The sequence below is a fragment of the Peromyscus californicus genome, unplaced genomic scaffold (genome assembly GCF_007827085.1).
Source record: "Peromyscus californicus insignis strain IS unplaced genomic scaffold, ASM782708v3 Scaffold_5__1_contigs__length_169319896, whole genome shotgun sequence".
Taxonomy (NCBI): domain Eukaryota; kingdom Metazoa; phylum Chordata; class Mammalia; order Rodentia; family Cricetidae; genus Peromyscus; species Peromyscus californicus.
The window spans coordinates 37,970,820-37,988,018 of NW_026294573.1; the positions used below are offsets into that span (position 1 = coordinate 37,970,820).

Genomic DNA, 17,199 nt, shown 5'->3' on the forward strand with positions numbered 1-17,199 from the left:
AAGCACCGAGTCCAAATCCTTCTACAGGAAGCCTCAGTACACTTCCCCAGTCCCCACCCACTCTGTTCTTCCACAGCTTTCTTTCTCCAAGTGTATTCAGTAACACCTGCCTTAGACTCGCCAGTGGGGATATGGTGGGGGTCCTTTTGGGGCTAGAGTGGTAGCTTTTAGTTATGATAATAGGAAATGAGTGCAGTTTTAACAGATAGAGTATGATGGGATGCAAACTGCATATTCACTTTTCACCTGTCACTCATTCATTTATTCATTCATTCAACAAGTATTTACCAACAGCCTATTAAGGGCAACAACTTGTAATGGGGCTAGGAGCAGACCTTGTCCTTACCTTGTGGGACTCAGTCTTCTAAGGAACTTTCACTGGTCTAGTCGTCCCACCACCCAGTTCAAAAGATGGAGACTGGAGTGGAACATTAGTGAATGTTATCAGGGAAATGGGTGGCTCTTACAGAAGGGTCTTTGCATATCACTTAGTCCCATATCCTTGAAGTACTTGAGAAAACTGAGGCACAGGGAAATATGGATTTTCCAACTCTAAATCATAAAAACAAATCCTTCTGTAAAAGTTCTATATACTGGTGCCTGAGATACACTTCCTCACTCCTTCCTTTCAGCAGCCCGGGGAGTTTGTCCTTAGAGCTTTAAAGTTGTCTTCACTTCAGAGGGAGGGATGGAGGAGTCACAAAGATGGTTTCACCAGCAGGGACTTGGATAAGGTCCCAAACTCTGTCCTGCAGCTCCCTCGGTGTCCCCTCCTGCTGTCACTTTTAGGGGATGGGAAAATTGTGTTAGTTACAGCTTACTGGCAGCAATTCTGACAGTGGTGGAGTTCACTCCTTGGTGGAGACCCAGCTGTACCCCATGAAGTCTGGGTTCCATGCCAAGTGTAGCCTGTGACTTCCTGTAGTTGTTATCTGGCTTTGTCACGGGGCTGCATGTGAGGCTCTACTGAGAAACAGCTTGGCGGGGGGTGGGCTGGGGAGGGGGTCCAAGTGTATGTGTGTTCTTCCAAGAGTTCTGGAAGTCTCTTCTGAGGGAGCCCTTGATGCAGAGTTCTTGGTGCTTTGCAGACATGCTCCCGCTGTCTTCCGTTTTGTTCTGTAAACCCTCAAAGTAGGGTCTTATTTATTTTACTTCCCACAGAACCCTGTAGCAACACTAAGAACTATAAGGAACTTTCTGTCTTGGGGAGTGCTTGCAAGGCTCTGGTCATTTCTGAATCTGTCTACAACCTAGAGAAGTGAATACTGACTTCTAAAGAGGAAATGACTTGGCCAGGAAGCAAACCCCAAAATGGCACAGTTGGGTCTCAAGCTCAGGCCGTCACAGGCCTGCACTGTGCTCCCTCCCAAGCACTTAGCAGATGCATTGCTTAGAGAGCTACCTCATATGGCACACCAGGAGGTTGGAAAAGGGGCTAAACACTCCAGAAATGTTTTCCTGGGAAAGTATATAACACAGTCATGTGTGCCTAGGTCCTTGTTAAAGCAATTAACAGAATTAAGCACATCAGCCATCCTCGGGAACCCTGACCCCACTGAGATTCCCTATTTCTTTGGCATCATAAAATCTTCTGGGGCTGGGCGGTGGTGGCGCACGCCTTTAATCCCAGCACTCGGGAGGCAGAGCCAGGCGGATCTCTGTGAGTTCGAGGCCAGCCTGGGCTACCAAGTGAGTTCCAGGAGAGGCGCAAAGCTACACAGAGAAACCCTGTCTCGAAAAACCAAAAAAAAAAAAAAAAAAAAAAAAAAAAAAAAAAAAAAAAAAATCTCCTGGGACTGATCATAATGCACAAATGGTACCCAAGGGGGAAAGCCATTTAGCTGAGGGTAGAAAGAAGATAGAGGTAGGAAGGAGACCATATAGAGAAAGAAGAAAAATAAAGTAGGATACAGAAGGCCACCTGAGGGCCGCTTGCTTTCTAGACAAAGACTGTTTACTTCTGGAAAGAAGGCCTGAAGTGACCCACCAAGAAACTCAGATCTTCTTTGACCTTGAGAGCAATTTCCTCTCCCTAGGAGCTTCCAGAGAACACAGCAGGCTGCTGCTCTGAGACACATTGAAAACGAGAGATTTCAGCCAATCCATCCCAGCTCCAATGGGGTGTGAGTTTTCCCAATGAGCTCTGAAGCTGAGTTCCCATCAATCCCCTGACTTCTTCCACAGCTGCCTGCCTGGCTTTCCATATTTCATCCCCCTCTGCTTGCTCACTACGGGCCAGAACAAATGCATACTGGATGGATGGAGAGCTGCAGTCTGTACAGTCAACACCAAATTCACACAGCCACAGGGGGCAGGTCCAAATCATCAGGAGCTATAGCTAATCTAGCATTTGGCTCCAGGGATCATGAGCCTGGGGATGTCTCTGTTCTCAAAGTCAAACATGGAAAATATCTGGGCCCCATGGGTCTGGAAAGGCCTCTGCTTTCCTCTCATGCAACATTGAGATCCTCACTTAGGACATCCTGGCTATAGTGTTTCATTCTCTGGAAAATTTTCCTAAAGGCAGACAATTAGCAAATCTTTGTTTTATTTGTTTTTTTATTAGTTCTTTGAAAGATTTGTACTGCATATTTTGATCCTATTCATGCCCTTCCTCAAGTCCTCCCAGATCCACTCCTCCTCTCCTGCCCACTCAGCATTGTGTCTTCCCTTTTCTAACCCACCAAATCCAGTCTGTGCTGCCCATATAACTCCTATGGGCCAAGCATCCAAACACACGAGGCTATGGGGGCCATAGCTATCCAAACCACCACGGTGGGGGATCTATCCACTTCCCATCTCCATACTCCGGTTTGTCTGGCTTGAGTTTGTATAGGTCTTGTGCATGCTGTAACAGCTGCTGGGTAAGAATGATGATTTCTCCCCCCCTCCCCCTCCCCGCCCAGTCCAGTATCATACATAGTACCTTCCAGCATTATGAAAGCTAGCCAGCAGGGATAAAGTTTCCATGCAAGTGCCAGCTTGATTTCTCCATGTTCTCTGACTCAAATATGTGGTGTCTTCAGTAATAGAGTCTTACTATCAAGCTCTGGAGGGTAATCAAGATCATTATCTATAGCTTGTAATGTTTTTGGGGGGGGTTGTCTATGCCACTAGCCAACAACTCCAAAACAAGTAATCAATATCATGAAATCAGCTTATGTTAAACAGTAACAACATTTGTCTCACACCAAAGAGGCTGAGAACCTGGTTGCTTCTTGGTCCCGGAGGTTGGGTATCCAGCAGTTGGAGTCATCCCATAGTGGTTTATCAACAACCCAGCATTGCTCAGTCCAAGGGGCTGGATGACTCAGCAGCCACAGTCTAGCACAGAAAACCTGGACGGTTCCTGGAAAGCCAATGGATCTTAGTTAATGAAGAAGCCTGGAAATGGTGGTTCTTGTATCAGCAAAAAAATCAGCAGCAGCAGCAGCAGCAGCAGCAAAAGAGTTAATCAACTTGACAGTGAGAGGGAAGGCCAAGCAAGCAAAAGAATCTTCCTTCTGCCTGTGACCCCTTTTAAAAATCTGACCTGCTACCAGAAGGCAGCTTACACAGCTGATGAGGTCTTCCCACAGCAATTGAGGCATTCAGGACAATTCTGCAGGTGCAGCTTCTCGGGTGATTTTAATTTGCAGCAAGGTGTCACTAAAAGCAGCCATCAAAAAGCTAGGTGTGGTGGTGCATGCTTTTTTTGTTGTTGTTGTTTTTTTTTTTGTTTTTCGAGACAGGGTTTCTCTGTGTAGCTTTGCGCCGTTCCTGGATCTCGCTCTGTAGACCAGGCTGGCCTCGAACTCACAAAGATCCGCCTGCCTCTGCCTCCCGAGTGCTGGGATTAAAGGCGTGCGCCACCACCGCCTGGCGGTGGTGCATGCTTTTAATCCCAGCACTAAGGCAGAGGCAGGAAGATCTCCGTGAGTTCAAGAGTTCAAGGCCAGCCTGGTGTACATAGTGAGTTCCAGAACAGCCAGGGCAACATACAGAGACCCTGTCTCAGAAAACAAAACAAAACAAAAAAGCAACCATCATACTCTACTCCTTGTCAGCTTGACATACAGACAAGTTACTTTAAAAGCCATAACTTCTTTGCAGGCACAGACACCTACATATAAAACAAATAAAATTTTTGTAAACAAAAATAATTCTCAGATAAGCCATGTATAAATAATGACCCAAGCTTATATACCTTGTCCCCCAATTCCAGGTGTTAACTAGCTCCTGATCCAGATGTTAGCTTGCTGGCTGTCGGGCTGCCTGACTGCCTGCATCTTACTCCCTGCCCTCTTGCTGTCTTTGCCTAAGTGTGGGCACTGGGTCCAGCAGACTGGTGACTAGTGACTGCAAAATCATTAGCCTAACCTGTGTGATCTGGCCTGAGTTTAACCTGCCCTTCTCTTCTCTTCTTTCTTCCTACCTTCCAGCTTCTGGGTCCAGCCAAGACCCCCCAAATTCTCAACATGTGTCCCTTATTTGATCAGAGCTCAAGCCTTTCAAAATTCCTGGAAGGGGGTTTCTGAAAATGGCAACAGAGTATAGGAAATAGCAGAATAGAAATATATGTTCCAGAAGTAGAAGGGCTATATTCTAAAAGATTTACCTTCCAGAAGTCCCATCCCTCTATGGAGACGTGCACCTTGAGCAGGTCAGAGATTCAATCTAGCATCTACTATTTTACACTTTCATTAGACTGTTGGGCACTATAAATACCCCATTGTTTTATTATCTCTTAACTTTGGAAACAGGACTATTATTTTACATATAGATGAGAACTCAAGGGCTCAAAGTGTATGGTTAGACAACTAATGAGAGACAAAGTTGGCGTTTTAATTTAGATCTGACTCAAAATTGACAATGCAGTTTCCATAGCGTTCTCATCTGTAAAATGGGAACTTAATATTACCTTAACTCTACTGCTGCAAAGATCAAATGAAAGGAAACTAGCAGTGGAAGCAAACATACCCAGAATCTGTTGGGAATCGTACATCAAACGCATCTCAGCAAACACTCAGGCTTCCTTTCTTCATGTACTATCAGAGCAAAAATAAGACGTGTCTGCTATTCCCCATCCGATCAGAGACAAGGTCACAATGAGAAATGGATGAAGAAATTAGAATGTAAGATGGTGATCATCATATCACACTATAAATGATCTGGGGCCACAGTGACCCATTAGTCAAGAGTGACCAGGAAGTAATGTTTTAAACTTAGTAGTAAATAAACATGAATTCTCTGGGTGAGTTGGGGGTAAGGACCAGACTCTCAGGTTGCCTACCTCTTAGGAGCTCTTGGGATTGTATGAAGGGCAATCTTTAAAGAGTTTTTTAATATTGAGACATAGTGAAGTAAGACAAGAACTTAAACCAGCCAGGCTGCTGCTTTAAAATGATTGTCTTGTTCCAAAAGATGACTCATTATCTTTCCGTTCTTTCTGCTTAGCAGCTCTACACTTGGCTGCTTCTTATGGCAGCTCCTTGCCATTGTTTTTATATGTGGCTTCTAGAGTAAGCAAAATAGCCATGTCTGAGTCTGGGACACAATCACCATGTTTGCCAGGGCTGGACCTCAGGGATGCTTATAGACTCAGGCAGGTTTGAGTTTAGTGGTCACCTGAGAATTTATTCAGAATCCTCAGGACCTCCTATCTCTCTGTAAGATTTCATGCTGGAACACAGGAATATAATTCTGTCTTTAAAGGGTGTCATCTTTGTAAAGGCTGAGCAAGAAATGTTGAGGAAACAAGAGCACATGACCCATGCGGGGGCTACGTGGGGACAGCAGGACTTGGAGAAAGAAGGTAGCAATCCACTAGTGGAGGCTTGAAAGACAGGACATAATTTGATGAAAGGGGTATAGACATTTGAATCAGAAAAAAATTAGTCAAAAAGACCAGAACAGAGGTAGGAAGTCAGAGCACAGTGATCAGGGAACTGCAGGGAACTGTCAATAAAATGGCTGTAGCTAAAGAGCCCAGCAAGAGATGAGAGCTTGGAGAAGTCAGGAGGCACCAGATCCTGAAGACCTTCTGAGCTGAGCAAAGGAACTTTGTCTTGAATGCTCTGAGGATCCTAGGAGGCTTGTTTGTTTGGGAACCTGTAGTGGGTAGCTGTTCCAGTTATGACCTTGAAACACTGCCCCTAATGAGGCAGCAAGCAACTGCTACACCTGCCTATGACCTTGAAGTACCTGTCCTTGGGGCATGGCCACTGGGGACCCTTAAGACCTGGGATGCACATGTGTAAGCAGCCCCTTCTTCACTTCCTCGTGGTTTTGGATGCTGGGACGGACCAGGCAGATCCCAGGCGGAAGAACAGTGTGGGACCATGCCTTACCCTTCCAGGATGCTACGGCAAACTCCTCTAATTTGTCTTGTGAGTTTTCTTTCCCAAATAAATTCCTATGCCCTTAAAGCAGACTCCGTGGATATCTCTCATTAGGAACCTTTTTTCTTTTCTTTTCTTTTCAAGATTTATTTATTTATTATGTATACAGTGTTCTGTTTGCATGCATCCCTGCAGGCCAGAAGAGGGAACCAGATCTCATTATAGATGGTTGTGAGCCACCATATGGGTGCTGGGAATTGAACTCAGGACCTCTGGAAGAACAGCCAGTGTTCTTAACCTCTGAGCCATCTCTCCAGCCCAGGAACCTTTTTTCTTCTTCCTCCTCCTCCTCCTCCTCCTCCTCCTCCTCCTCCTCCTCCTCTTCTTCTTCTTCTTCTTCTTCTTCTCTTCCTCTTCCTCCTCCTCCCCCTCCCCTCCTCCTTTGATTGCAAGTATAGCTGGACCTCTATATTCCAGTTCTTGAGGCCCAAACAGCCCTGAAGTAAGCCTGTGTGAATGGTTGTGACAGAGGAAAGTCTTTAAGTCTGGAGCATGGACAGTCACTTCTTTTCTAGGCGTGGTTCCTGCTGCAAGTAGGTGCCTTTAAGTCACTTCTTCCCTTTGCCTGAAGTCTCTCCATTAGCAGACAGGAATAAAAATGCCACCATACTGTTCTACTAGCAGAATAGAGAGGACCAAATGCTCCATGAGCATAAAGCAGCTCACCAGAAGGGTTCTCACCAGTTAGGTTGGGGTGTCTTTCAAAATGCTCACATTGTTCTTTCATCCCCAGTAGAGTTGGCAGACAAGTTTCTTCGGACTGGTTCTGGTACTACCCCTGCCTTCTGGAGACCTGTGCTCACAGCTGTGACTGGAGTTTGAGGTGATTGGAGGTTGCTCTCTCCTGACTTGGGGGTGGGGGGGGGGCAGGAGAGCATAAGGAGAGTGTGCAGTGCATCTCTCTCCCAATTCAGCAGGTTCCTGCTGATCTCCAGATGGGACTAAGTTCATCCATGTGGTGTCTGGCATAGGATAAGGTCCCAGAGAATGCTAGTGGCTGTTGTTAACATGTACACATTGTGAAGCTGAAGCCAGTTTGGGGCTCATAGGATCTTCTATTTTTTGCATGCAAAGCCCCTCTTCCTTACTCTTTCCTTCCTGTTGTACGTATATGTGCATACACCTAAAACACATCTTTTGAGGCTTTACCTCAAATCTTTACCTGTTATTTTCTATAGGGTTATAAACTACCATCTTAACTGGTACCATGCTCTGGCAAGCTTTGTATCTCCTGCCACAACAGATAGAGGCAAGCCCTCCTGCCCTTCTCTGAGATGGCATTGGCTACCGCCTTGTGTTGTCACTGTGCATGTCAGGCAAGAGCCTGAACTCTGCTCGAGGGCAGGGACTCAACCTATGCTCAGAAACAAGCATGCTTATGTTTCAAAAGCTTCACTTTACCTGGCATTCTCTCCCCAGCTCACATATTCAACAGTGGCCTCTGCAAAGATGGCTTTCCTGGCTAGTAAGTCATTGCCTTCACTCAACAGTCCATTACATTATGTTTTATAGTTGCTGGCATTTGAGTTATGTTGTAGAATATTATTGTAAGATGTGTTACATTTGTTTATGCTGTGGAACATTTGTTTAATGATGCAAAGATGTGTTGCATTCTTTTATGTTATGTTTGTTTAACTCTGTGAAGCTGTGCTACTTTGCCTGTCTAAAACACCTGATTGGTCTAATAAAGAGCTGACCAGCCAATAACAAGGCAGGGAAAAGGATAGGCAGGGAAAAGGATAGGCAGGGAAAAGGATAGGCAGGGCTGGCAGGCAGAGAGAATAAATAGGAGAAATCTGGGATGCACCAAGGAATGAGAAAAGGGACCAGCTACCCAGCTACACAGCCAGACACAGAATAAGAAGGAAAGAAAGGTATAAAGAAATAAAGGTAAAAGCCCAGAGGCAAAAGATAAATGGGATAATTTAAGAAAAGTTGGTTAGAAACAAGCCAAGGCCGGGCATTCCTAAGTACTAATAAGACTCCGTGTATATTTATTTGGGAGCTGGGTGGTGGGCACCCCCAAAGGGCAAAGAGCCAAAGAGTAAACAACAATAGAGTTGAGATAGTTTTACTAATTTACTTACTTGTCTTCGTGATGGGAATACCAGCTACTGAGAGCAGAGGTCCCGTTTGTCCTGTCCACTGCTACATTCTCACCTTAAGTGCTCAGTATAGAAACAGGGGCTTGGTGAACGAATGTAACCGCCCAAACAAAGCTTTATCAAGTGCCTAGGGGAGTGGGCATCTGGACCTCTTCTCCCAGACTGGACAAAAGGTCACTCTTGTATAGAATAGCTCTACCTTCTAAATGAGTTGGAAGAGACCAAGTATGAATATTCTGAGAACAAGGTAAAGCAAGACTAGGTTCTAGAATCAGAGACAAGAAACAGGTGGCAGATATACAGCCTGAGAGCTGGGGTCACACCCTCCCTCGGCTTCCCGTGTGCAGCACTGAACCCAGCAGCAGGTGCTCTGTGAGCAGCTGCTGAGCTGCTGCAGCTGGGGATAGAATTCACCGGTGGAGTGTTTGCCTAGCATGTGTGAAGGTTTAACTCCTAGCACTAAAACAACTGTCTTGCTACCTAAGAGAGAGAGAGAGAGAGAAGGCAGGGATAGTGGTGCATGCCTGCAATCCCAGTGCTTAGGAGGTGGAGGCAGGCAGGAGACCAGGGCTAGCTTTGGCCATACAATGAAGCCAGCTTGGGCTATATGAGATCCTGTTTTAAACATCTGAGAGGGATGGGGGCTGGAGAGATGGTTCAGTTCTTAAGGGCACTGGTCTCTCTTCTAAAGGACCTGGGTTTGATTCTAAGCACCCACATGGTGGCTCACACCACCTGGAACTCCAGTTCCAGGGGATCCAACACCCTCTTCTGGCCTTCATAGGCACGAGACACGCATGAGGTGTGCAAACATACACACTAACAAAATACCCATACATATAATTGTTTTGTTTTTTGAGACAGGGTTTTTCTTTGTGTAACTGCCCTGGCTGTCCTGGAACTCACTCTGTAGACCAGGCTGGCCCTGAACTCAGAGATCCACCTGCCTCTGCCTCCTGAGTGCTGGAATTAAAGGCGTGTGCCACCACTGCCCAGCATAATTTAAAAAAAAAATAAATAAAAACAGACCCTCTGGGGAAGGTGGGGCAGGCGGGAGAGATGGAGAATGAGTGTGAGGGTGCAAGAGAGCTAGAGGTGATAGATAGGAGTTCAAGCGTATCACGAGTTACTTTTGTGTTGGTGACCACACACCTGACAAACAGCTTAAGGAAGGATTTCCTTGGGTTTGTGCTTTCAGCAGGTCTAGTCAGTCATCAGGGCTGGGAAGGCCTGGCAGAGTTCACAGCAGCGGGAGGGTGGGAGCTGAGGACTGCTTACCTTGAGGTCATGGACTAGGAAACAGAGTAATCTTGAACTAGAAGCTGGCATAACACTTAAGGCCTTGCTTCCTGACCTACCTTAGCCAGCTGGGTCCCACAACCTCCCCAAGTAGGGCCACCAGCCATGGACCAAGTGTTCAAACACAGGAGCCTGTGGAGTTCCACAACATGACAGGATCAAGTAGAGACATGCATCAGTCAATAAGAGTTTATGACTAAGATCTGTATCATTTATTTGTTCAACAGTTGAGTTTCTTTTGTGGTTCAGGTCATGTCCTTGGCACTGAGAAGAAAGATAAATCCTGGCCCTCAAGGAGCTCACAGTCTAGTGGGGTAAACACACACAAAAAAATAAATATAATGCGATGTATACAAAGGGACGAGGAAGATAAAGGGCAGAGGAATCTAAATACTATGTGAATGTCTGCAGGTGAGAAAAGACCCATCTAGTGGACATTTTCGTACGGATAAGGCAATGGTTCACAAAGGCTCACTAATTACCCACATCAGAATCACCTAGAACACATACTAAAATGTAAGTTGTCAGTGCTTTCTGCATACTTTGACTCAGCACCTAGGAACTACATCTTAAAGTGCTTGTGATTTCCACTGTACCTCAAATTGAGAACCCGTGAGATAGATTTTGTTGTTTCCGTTGAAATGAAGAGTGATCCGTGCATCTGAAATGCTGACTTAACTTTCTTCCTGTCTGGTGCTGGGACCTGATGCATGCTAGGAACACAGATCGACTACTAGCCCCTGGGTTGGGGCTTCAATGAAGAAGTAAAGAAGAGAAGGGACCCTGCGTGTACTAAATTCTATTGTAGTCTATATGTAAGCTAACTGAAATCTCAAAATAATCCTATGAGGTAGATATCATCCCCATGTTCAGAAGAAAGGTAAGAATCAGAGTTTAAGTAATTTATCATTAACAAACTAAGGAAAGTAATGCTGATATCTGGACCCAATTCAATGAGCTCCAAAGCCTACCTTAGAAACAACGTGTTGGAATTGGGGAACACATTTACAGACTAACTGCTATGGTTTTCATTTATTATTTGCTAGATCTCTTTGGTAAAATAAATACTGATGACTGTCAGATGCTACTTCAGTCACATCTGATATAACCACCCATGGATACATCATCCTTCTTTGGCAAGACAGGATCGAGGGCAAAGCTGGGAGGACTATGAAATGAACGGCTAGTTCTTTATTCCCAGCATTGTTTCATCCTCCAGTAGAGGTGTCATGAAAGTGTTCTATGACTAAGAACTGGGTCTGTCTGGAGAGAAAACAAACATAGCTGGACACCCACAAAAGCAGCCCCACCCAATGCTGAGTCTCGAGACATGTATCACCCAGAAGCGTGGAAGGCATTTAAGGAAAACTGCAGGGTTGGCAGCACTCACGTTCTCAAAATGTGGACTACTGGGACCACAGCAGGTCTAGAAGCTGCATCAGAGAACAACTCAACCTTTAGAGAAACTGAAAGCACGGAACGGCTTCTCCAGGTTAAATAAACACCATCTGTTTCTCTATCCAGAAAATAATGGGATGGCCAACCCTACTGACTTAGTCACTGTTCTATTGTTGTGAAGAGACACCATGACCAAGGCAACTTTTATAAAAGACAGCATTTAATTGGAAGTTTGCTTACAGTTTCAGAGGCTCAGTCCATTATCATCATGGCAGAGAGCATGGCAGCAGGCAGGGATGATACTGGAGAAGTAGCTAAGAGTTACATCCTGACCCGCATATGGGGGGGGGGGGGGAGATTTTCTAGGCTTGGCATGGCTTTTAAAACCTCAAAGTTCACCGCTAGTGACACACTTCCTCCAGCAGGGCCACACCTCCTAATCTTTCTAATCCTTTCAAATGGTTCTGTTCTCTGGTGACTAGGCATTCAAATATATGAACCTATGGGGGCCATTCTTATCCAAACCACCACACCTACTTAAAAAGCTTTGAGGCCCACCCTAAAAAAAAAAGTCTGTAATGAAGAACATGTACACATAAACTGAAAATACTACTTAAATTTCTATTCACCATATTTGGTGGCATCTAACATCAGACTGGGGTGCCAGATTAAGGTGGAGCATATTAGATCAAATGAGAGGTGTGGTACAGGGACCAGCACTAATACTGGGGGACACCTGGGGCTTTGAGTTCATAAGGCTGGTATGGACCCACCATTCTTTTTCACCAATGAACATGGAGCTACAGAATGATATGTCTGCTTCTGGTGGAGAATAAGTTGCTTACTTGTGGCATTTCAAGAAATCACTGAGCCCCAAGATGAGTTCTGATAAAATTAACCCACAGCACTGATGCTGCCAACAGTGCACAGCTTAGTTTCCACGATTTTGTGTAACAAAGACTGAAAACCAGACTTTATTGCTACATTCCCCACACTCAATCTGGGAACAACTGCCTCGACCCACATTTTCATATACTTTTTTTTTTAATCATGCAAATCTGGAATGATCTCCTTACAAAAAGGTTCTATTTACACTGAACTGATTCATCAGCTTCTCACAGGCAGAGTTCAGGGAGTAGGGCCATAAGCAACTGTTTAACAGTAGTGTAGGCATTGTATCTGTGTGTTTAACTATGTCTGCAATTCACTGAGTTACACTGAAGGCAACTGGAGAGGCATCTGGAAGTCTTTATTTTGAGGAGAAGAGCTGGTTGTATTGAGTCTGGCCAGGATTTTTGGGTGATGTTTTTAGCCAGCTCATTGGTGCATGGAAAGAATACATAGAGCCAACATTTCTAAGATCCTCAAGCTTATTGCTACAGGTTTATGAAGACATACAACTGGGAGCTCTGAAGTCAAAGTGGCCAGAGTGCAACTTCACTGCTACACTGAATAAAACCCAGCCAGTAGTCTTGCAGATCCCTGAATATTTCTTGTTTAAATGCCCAGAAACACATAAAAGGAACCCTTAGGCTGAGAGGTAATTATCAGAATATTTGTATATCTTTGTTCCTGAATATCAAGTATTAGGGCTCGTGCCCACAATCACTTCTTGGAATAAGCATATACGACAACTCTTTACAGACTGCTTGTTGAAGATGTTGAGCTCTGGAGGTCAAGGGTGTGGATGGGCTTCAGGCTATCCAGGACTGAGCGGACTCTGTGAAGGGCCAATCCAGATATCTCTAAGTCTTATCCTGGTTCTGGGCACATTTCAGTTCCGCTCCAAGTCCACTTTGCTCCAATTCAGCGATGACAGACATATATTTGAACTCATTTGGTCTGAAGTTAAAGGTCTCTACTAGCCCAAATATCTCCTTCCGATCAGTGGCGTAGAAGAGTTGAACCTGATTGGCGATGCACTGCGCCTCAGCAACATTCTGCAAGGCAATGAGAGTAGTGAGGCACCTTCCTGCAGGACCACAGCTCTGTGCTGGAGTTGGTGGTGGAGGCACTGGTCCTGGAAAGCTGCTCTGACTCCCTGACTTCTCGTCTTGGTTAGATGTTTCTTCTTCATGTAACCAAGGCTTCTTGTTTACCATTGTCATCACTTTCTCTTATATTTGTCATTTTTGGTCTGTATTCTCTAATATAAATTCCTCAAAGATACAGACAGCATGACTTATTTGTATGTTCCTATACATAGTGACATAATGTTTGCTAAGTAAGTTAGTTCATATGTTCACAATTTCTCTTTTTATTTAGTTCTTAAATAACCATTACATCCATCTGAGGAAGAGGGGCAAGACTTACCCAGCTCTAAGAATCAGTTTGCGCCGGGCGGTGGTGGCGCACGCCTTTAATCCCAGCACTCGGGAGGCAGAGTCAGGCGGATCTCTGTGAGTTCGAGGCCAGCCTGGTCTCCAAAGTGAGTTCCAGGAAAAGCGCAAAGCTACACAGAGAAACCCTGTCTTGAAAAACCAAAAAAAAAAAAAAAGAATCAGTTTGCAAGTACTATGTTTTGACTAATTAGACACTCTTTAATACAACCTGGTATTGATAGTACTCCAGTGTGGAAAACAGTACCAAAGCCAGCTGTGATGGTTATAAAATGTCCACATTTTCATGGTCCTCCCTCCTTTGGTAGAGTCCAACCTCCATGCCCAGTGTGAAGCTGTACTTAATGAGTTACTTCTAACAACTGGGACATAAAAGAACATGTCTTGAATCACTTGTTCTGGGGAAAGCTGTCATATCAAGAAGACATTCAAGTAGTCCTATAGAAAAGCCAATGTGTTCAGGAAAAAAGTAGATCCTTAAGCCCAGTCAATCTTCAGATGATTGCATTCCTAGCAACATCTTGGCAGCAACCTCATAAGGCTGAGCCAGGATCACTCAGCTAAGCTGCTCCCGAGTTCTTGTCCCATAGAAACTATGGGACAATTTTCTATGCAACCACTTATAACCAATTCCAAGGTACAGAGTGCATTGTCAGGAAATGGGGAGCATATTACATGATAGGTGGGCATATAGGGGAATGCATGGGCAACATCCTCAGAACCTCATGGAAGAATAACTGAGGGCTGGTGATGGCTTATTAGGTAAAGGTCCTTGCCTCAGACCTTGCTTAATTCTGGGAGCCCAAATAAAGATGGATGGAGGGAACTGACTCCACAGAGTTGTCTTCTGATCTTCACACACATGTGCTGTGGTTACAACCTCTCTCCATCATACATGTATACACACGTACAATAATAGTATATAAAATGAAAGGAAAAAACAATTAACTAAAATAACTATTGTTTTCTAAATATTCTAGCTGGCTAGAAATATTTATCTATTATTACTATGTTTATACAGACAAAAGCACTCCCCTCAAATATGGAAAAAAAAATCACTTAAAAAATGACTGCCTAAAGTATGCTTTGTGGACCTGGACTTAACTCAGTGGTAGGGAACTTGCTTTAACAAATGCAAGGTCTAAGTTAAATTCTTAGCACTGGAAGAAAAATAAGTATGCTATGTCTAGCTATAGAATGATGAAGATGAATTTATAAATACCATAGGCTGTGCTTCTTGTCTCTGTATGCTGTACTTCTTTCTATAAAGCATTCATTTAAGCCATTTATTTTTTAAATTGGGGCTGGAGAGGTGGCTCAGTAGTTTAGAGCATGTATTACTTTTGCAGAGGACTTGAGTTCAATTTTCAGCACCCATGTTGAGTGGCTCAAACCACCTATAACTCTAGCTCTAGGGATATCCAATGCTTCTGGCCTTTGAGCGCACTTACACTCACATGCACATACTCACACTCAGACCTACACATATACACATAATTAAAAATAATAAAGTAAATCTTTTAAAATTACATTTTTACTTATTAATTTATTATGTGTGTATGTTAGCAGGTATGCCATGGCTCACCCAATGAAGGTCAGAGAACAAGTTCCAAGAGTTAGTTCTTTTCTTCTACCATGTGGGTCCTGGGGGACTAAACTCAGGTCATTAGGCTTGGTGATGGGTGCCTTTATCTGCTGAGCCAAGTATACTGGGATCTCATAGTTAATGTGGTTTATACAAGGCAAATGAATATTGTCTGGTATGCTGTCAAATGTTAGTTACAAAGCTTAAAAAAAAGGCCCCCAAAACAAAAAACCCAACCCTCCAAAACCTTAATAATGCTAAAACTGCATCAGTTTAAGCCTACCAGCGTGAAGTGGTAAAACAGAATCAAGAAAAAGTTTCCTCTGACCTCTAAGATTCACTGAAACATAGCCAGACACCGTGTTTTGCTAGAGATCAAAAAAGTACAGTACAGTCTGTATGTCCTATTTCTTTCTATTTCTTTGCCATCAATAATGACATCCTCTCCAAATTTCAGTCTGAAACATCTGCACTTTATTTTTTACCTTCCTAGTTCACTCCAAACTCTAACAGTCTGTAGCTCAAGTCCCCAATTCTTAGTGTGTCTGCCTCCTCACTTCCCTCTTTATCTAGCTTTATTCTCTGTCAGTAAGTGTAAGCATCCCTTTGCATTCATCCTAAGCTTCTTGGCCTCTCAACTATATCATTACACCACATGACTGGACTAGCTAAATCTGACATTCTCTCCGTGCCGGTACCTACACAAATCCTCTTTTCCATTTTCCTAGACTATGGTTTGCAAACACCTTTCTTTTTTTTTTTTTTTTTTTTTTTTTTTCGTTTTTTTCGAGACAGGGTTTCTCTGTGTAGCTTTGCGCCTTTCCTGGGACTCGCTTGGTAGCCCAGGCTGGCCTCGAACTCACAGAGATCCACCTGGCTCTGCCTCCCGAGTGCTGGGATTAAAGGCGTGCGCCACCACCGCCCGGCTGCAAACACCTTTCTATAAAGAGTAAACATTCTAGGCTCTGGGGGCCATAGAGTCTCAAACTACTCAACTCTGTTACAGAACTAAAGTAGACTTAAGTAATATATAAGTAAAACTTCCTTTTTCTTTTTGGCTTTTTTGAAACAGGGTTTCTTTATGTAGTCCTTGACTTGATATTTAGATCTACCTCCCTCTGCCTCCCAAGTGCTGGGATTAAAGGTGTGCGCCACCATGGCTGGCATACTGTCTCTTTTTGACTCAAATGTCTAACTCTACGCTTTCATGTTTACTCTAAGCTCAACGCCTTTCTTCTCATAAAATAAAATAAAATAAAATAAAATAAAATAAAATAAAATAAAATAAAAATCTGGCAAGAACTTCCACAAGCTGCAAGTAACTATTCATTTAACGACACTATACCTATGTCCTCATATCTTGACTTCTCTCAGTTAATACATTCCTGGCAAAGATCAAACCCTCATTTCCAGATTTGTCTACCCAGAATGTTACTCTTTTCCTTCTCCTGTGTGGCTAATATTTTCCCTACCACACTTTTCCATCTATTTATTCACTATTTAAAGTAAAAGACATCATTGTTCCCACTTCTTTCCTCCATCTCTCACTCTATTCTTTCTTTCCTAACCTCTCTTCCCATTGTTCTTAAATTTAATTATGGTTATTTATAATCATACCATTCCTCTGAAACTGTTCTTAGAAGTCCCCAAATATTTTCATGTCTATAAAGTCTAGTAAATTTTCAGTCTATTTCATTTGCCCTACAAGTAGGTTAAGACCAAATAAACACTCCCTGTTGCTTAGAACATCTCACCTTTGCTTCCAGGCCTTCTACTGTTTTAACCTCCCTGTACCGCAACTGGTTTTCTGAATTTTCTTTGTGATGTTTCTTCATCTCTCCAGGACTTGGTTCTTCTATCTTTTCTCTTCTGCATCCTCATTTATTTTCTTGGTATTTCATTCAACCCACGGTTTTAAATACAATCCACTACTACAGCTGGGCCACTTTTCTGAACACCAGACTCATGTATCTGTCTATATTACACGGATAACTAATAGGTACCTCAGATTTAACAGTCTAAAAGTGTGGTCTTCTCAAAACTATTTTTCTGCAGCTTTATCTCAATTAATGGTAAATATATATTTATAAATA

The 17,199-nt window shown here is 43.6% G+C and overlaps 1 protein-coding gene across 3 annotated transcripts in view; it reads right to left on the reverse strand.

The window, feature by feature from the left end:
* Window positions 1–2,618: 2,618 nt before the first annotated feature.
* Window positions 2,619–17,199, reverse strand: part of Atpaf1 (ATP synthase mitochondrial F1 complex assembly factor 1) — a 32,363-nt gene continuing 17,782 nt past the window's right edge. The window contains exons 9-10 of one of the 3 annotated variants that reach the window (XM_052718313.1): window positions 13,496–13,653; window positions 12,935–13,122 (exon numbers count right to left, since the gene is read on the reverse strand). In XM_052718313.1, coding sequence (XP_052574273.1) covers window positions 13,044–13,122; window positions 13,496–13,653 — 237 coding nt within the window. In that variant the 3' untranslated portion in view covers window positions 12,935–13,043. Of the gene's footprint in view, window positions 3,350–9,973; window positions 13,123–13,495; window positions 13,654–17,199 lie in introns of those variants that run through there. The other 2 variants (XM_052718315.1, XM_052718314.1) reach the window with 2 other exon arrangements.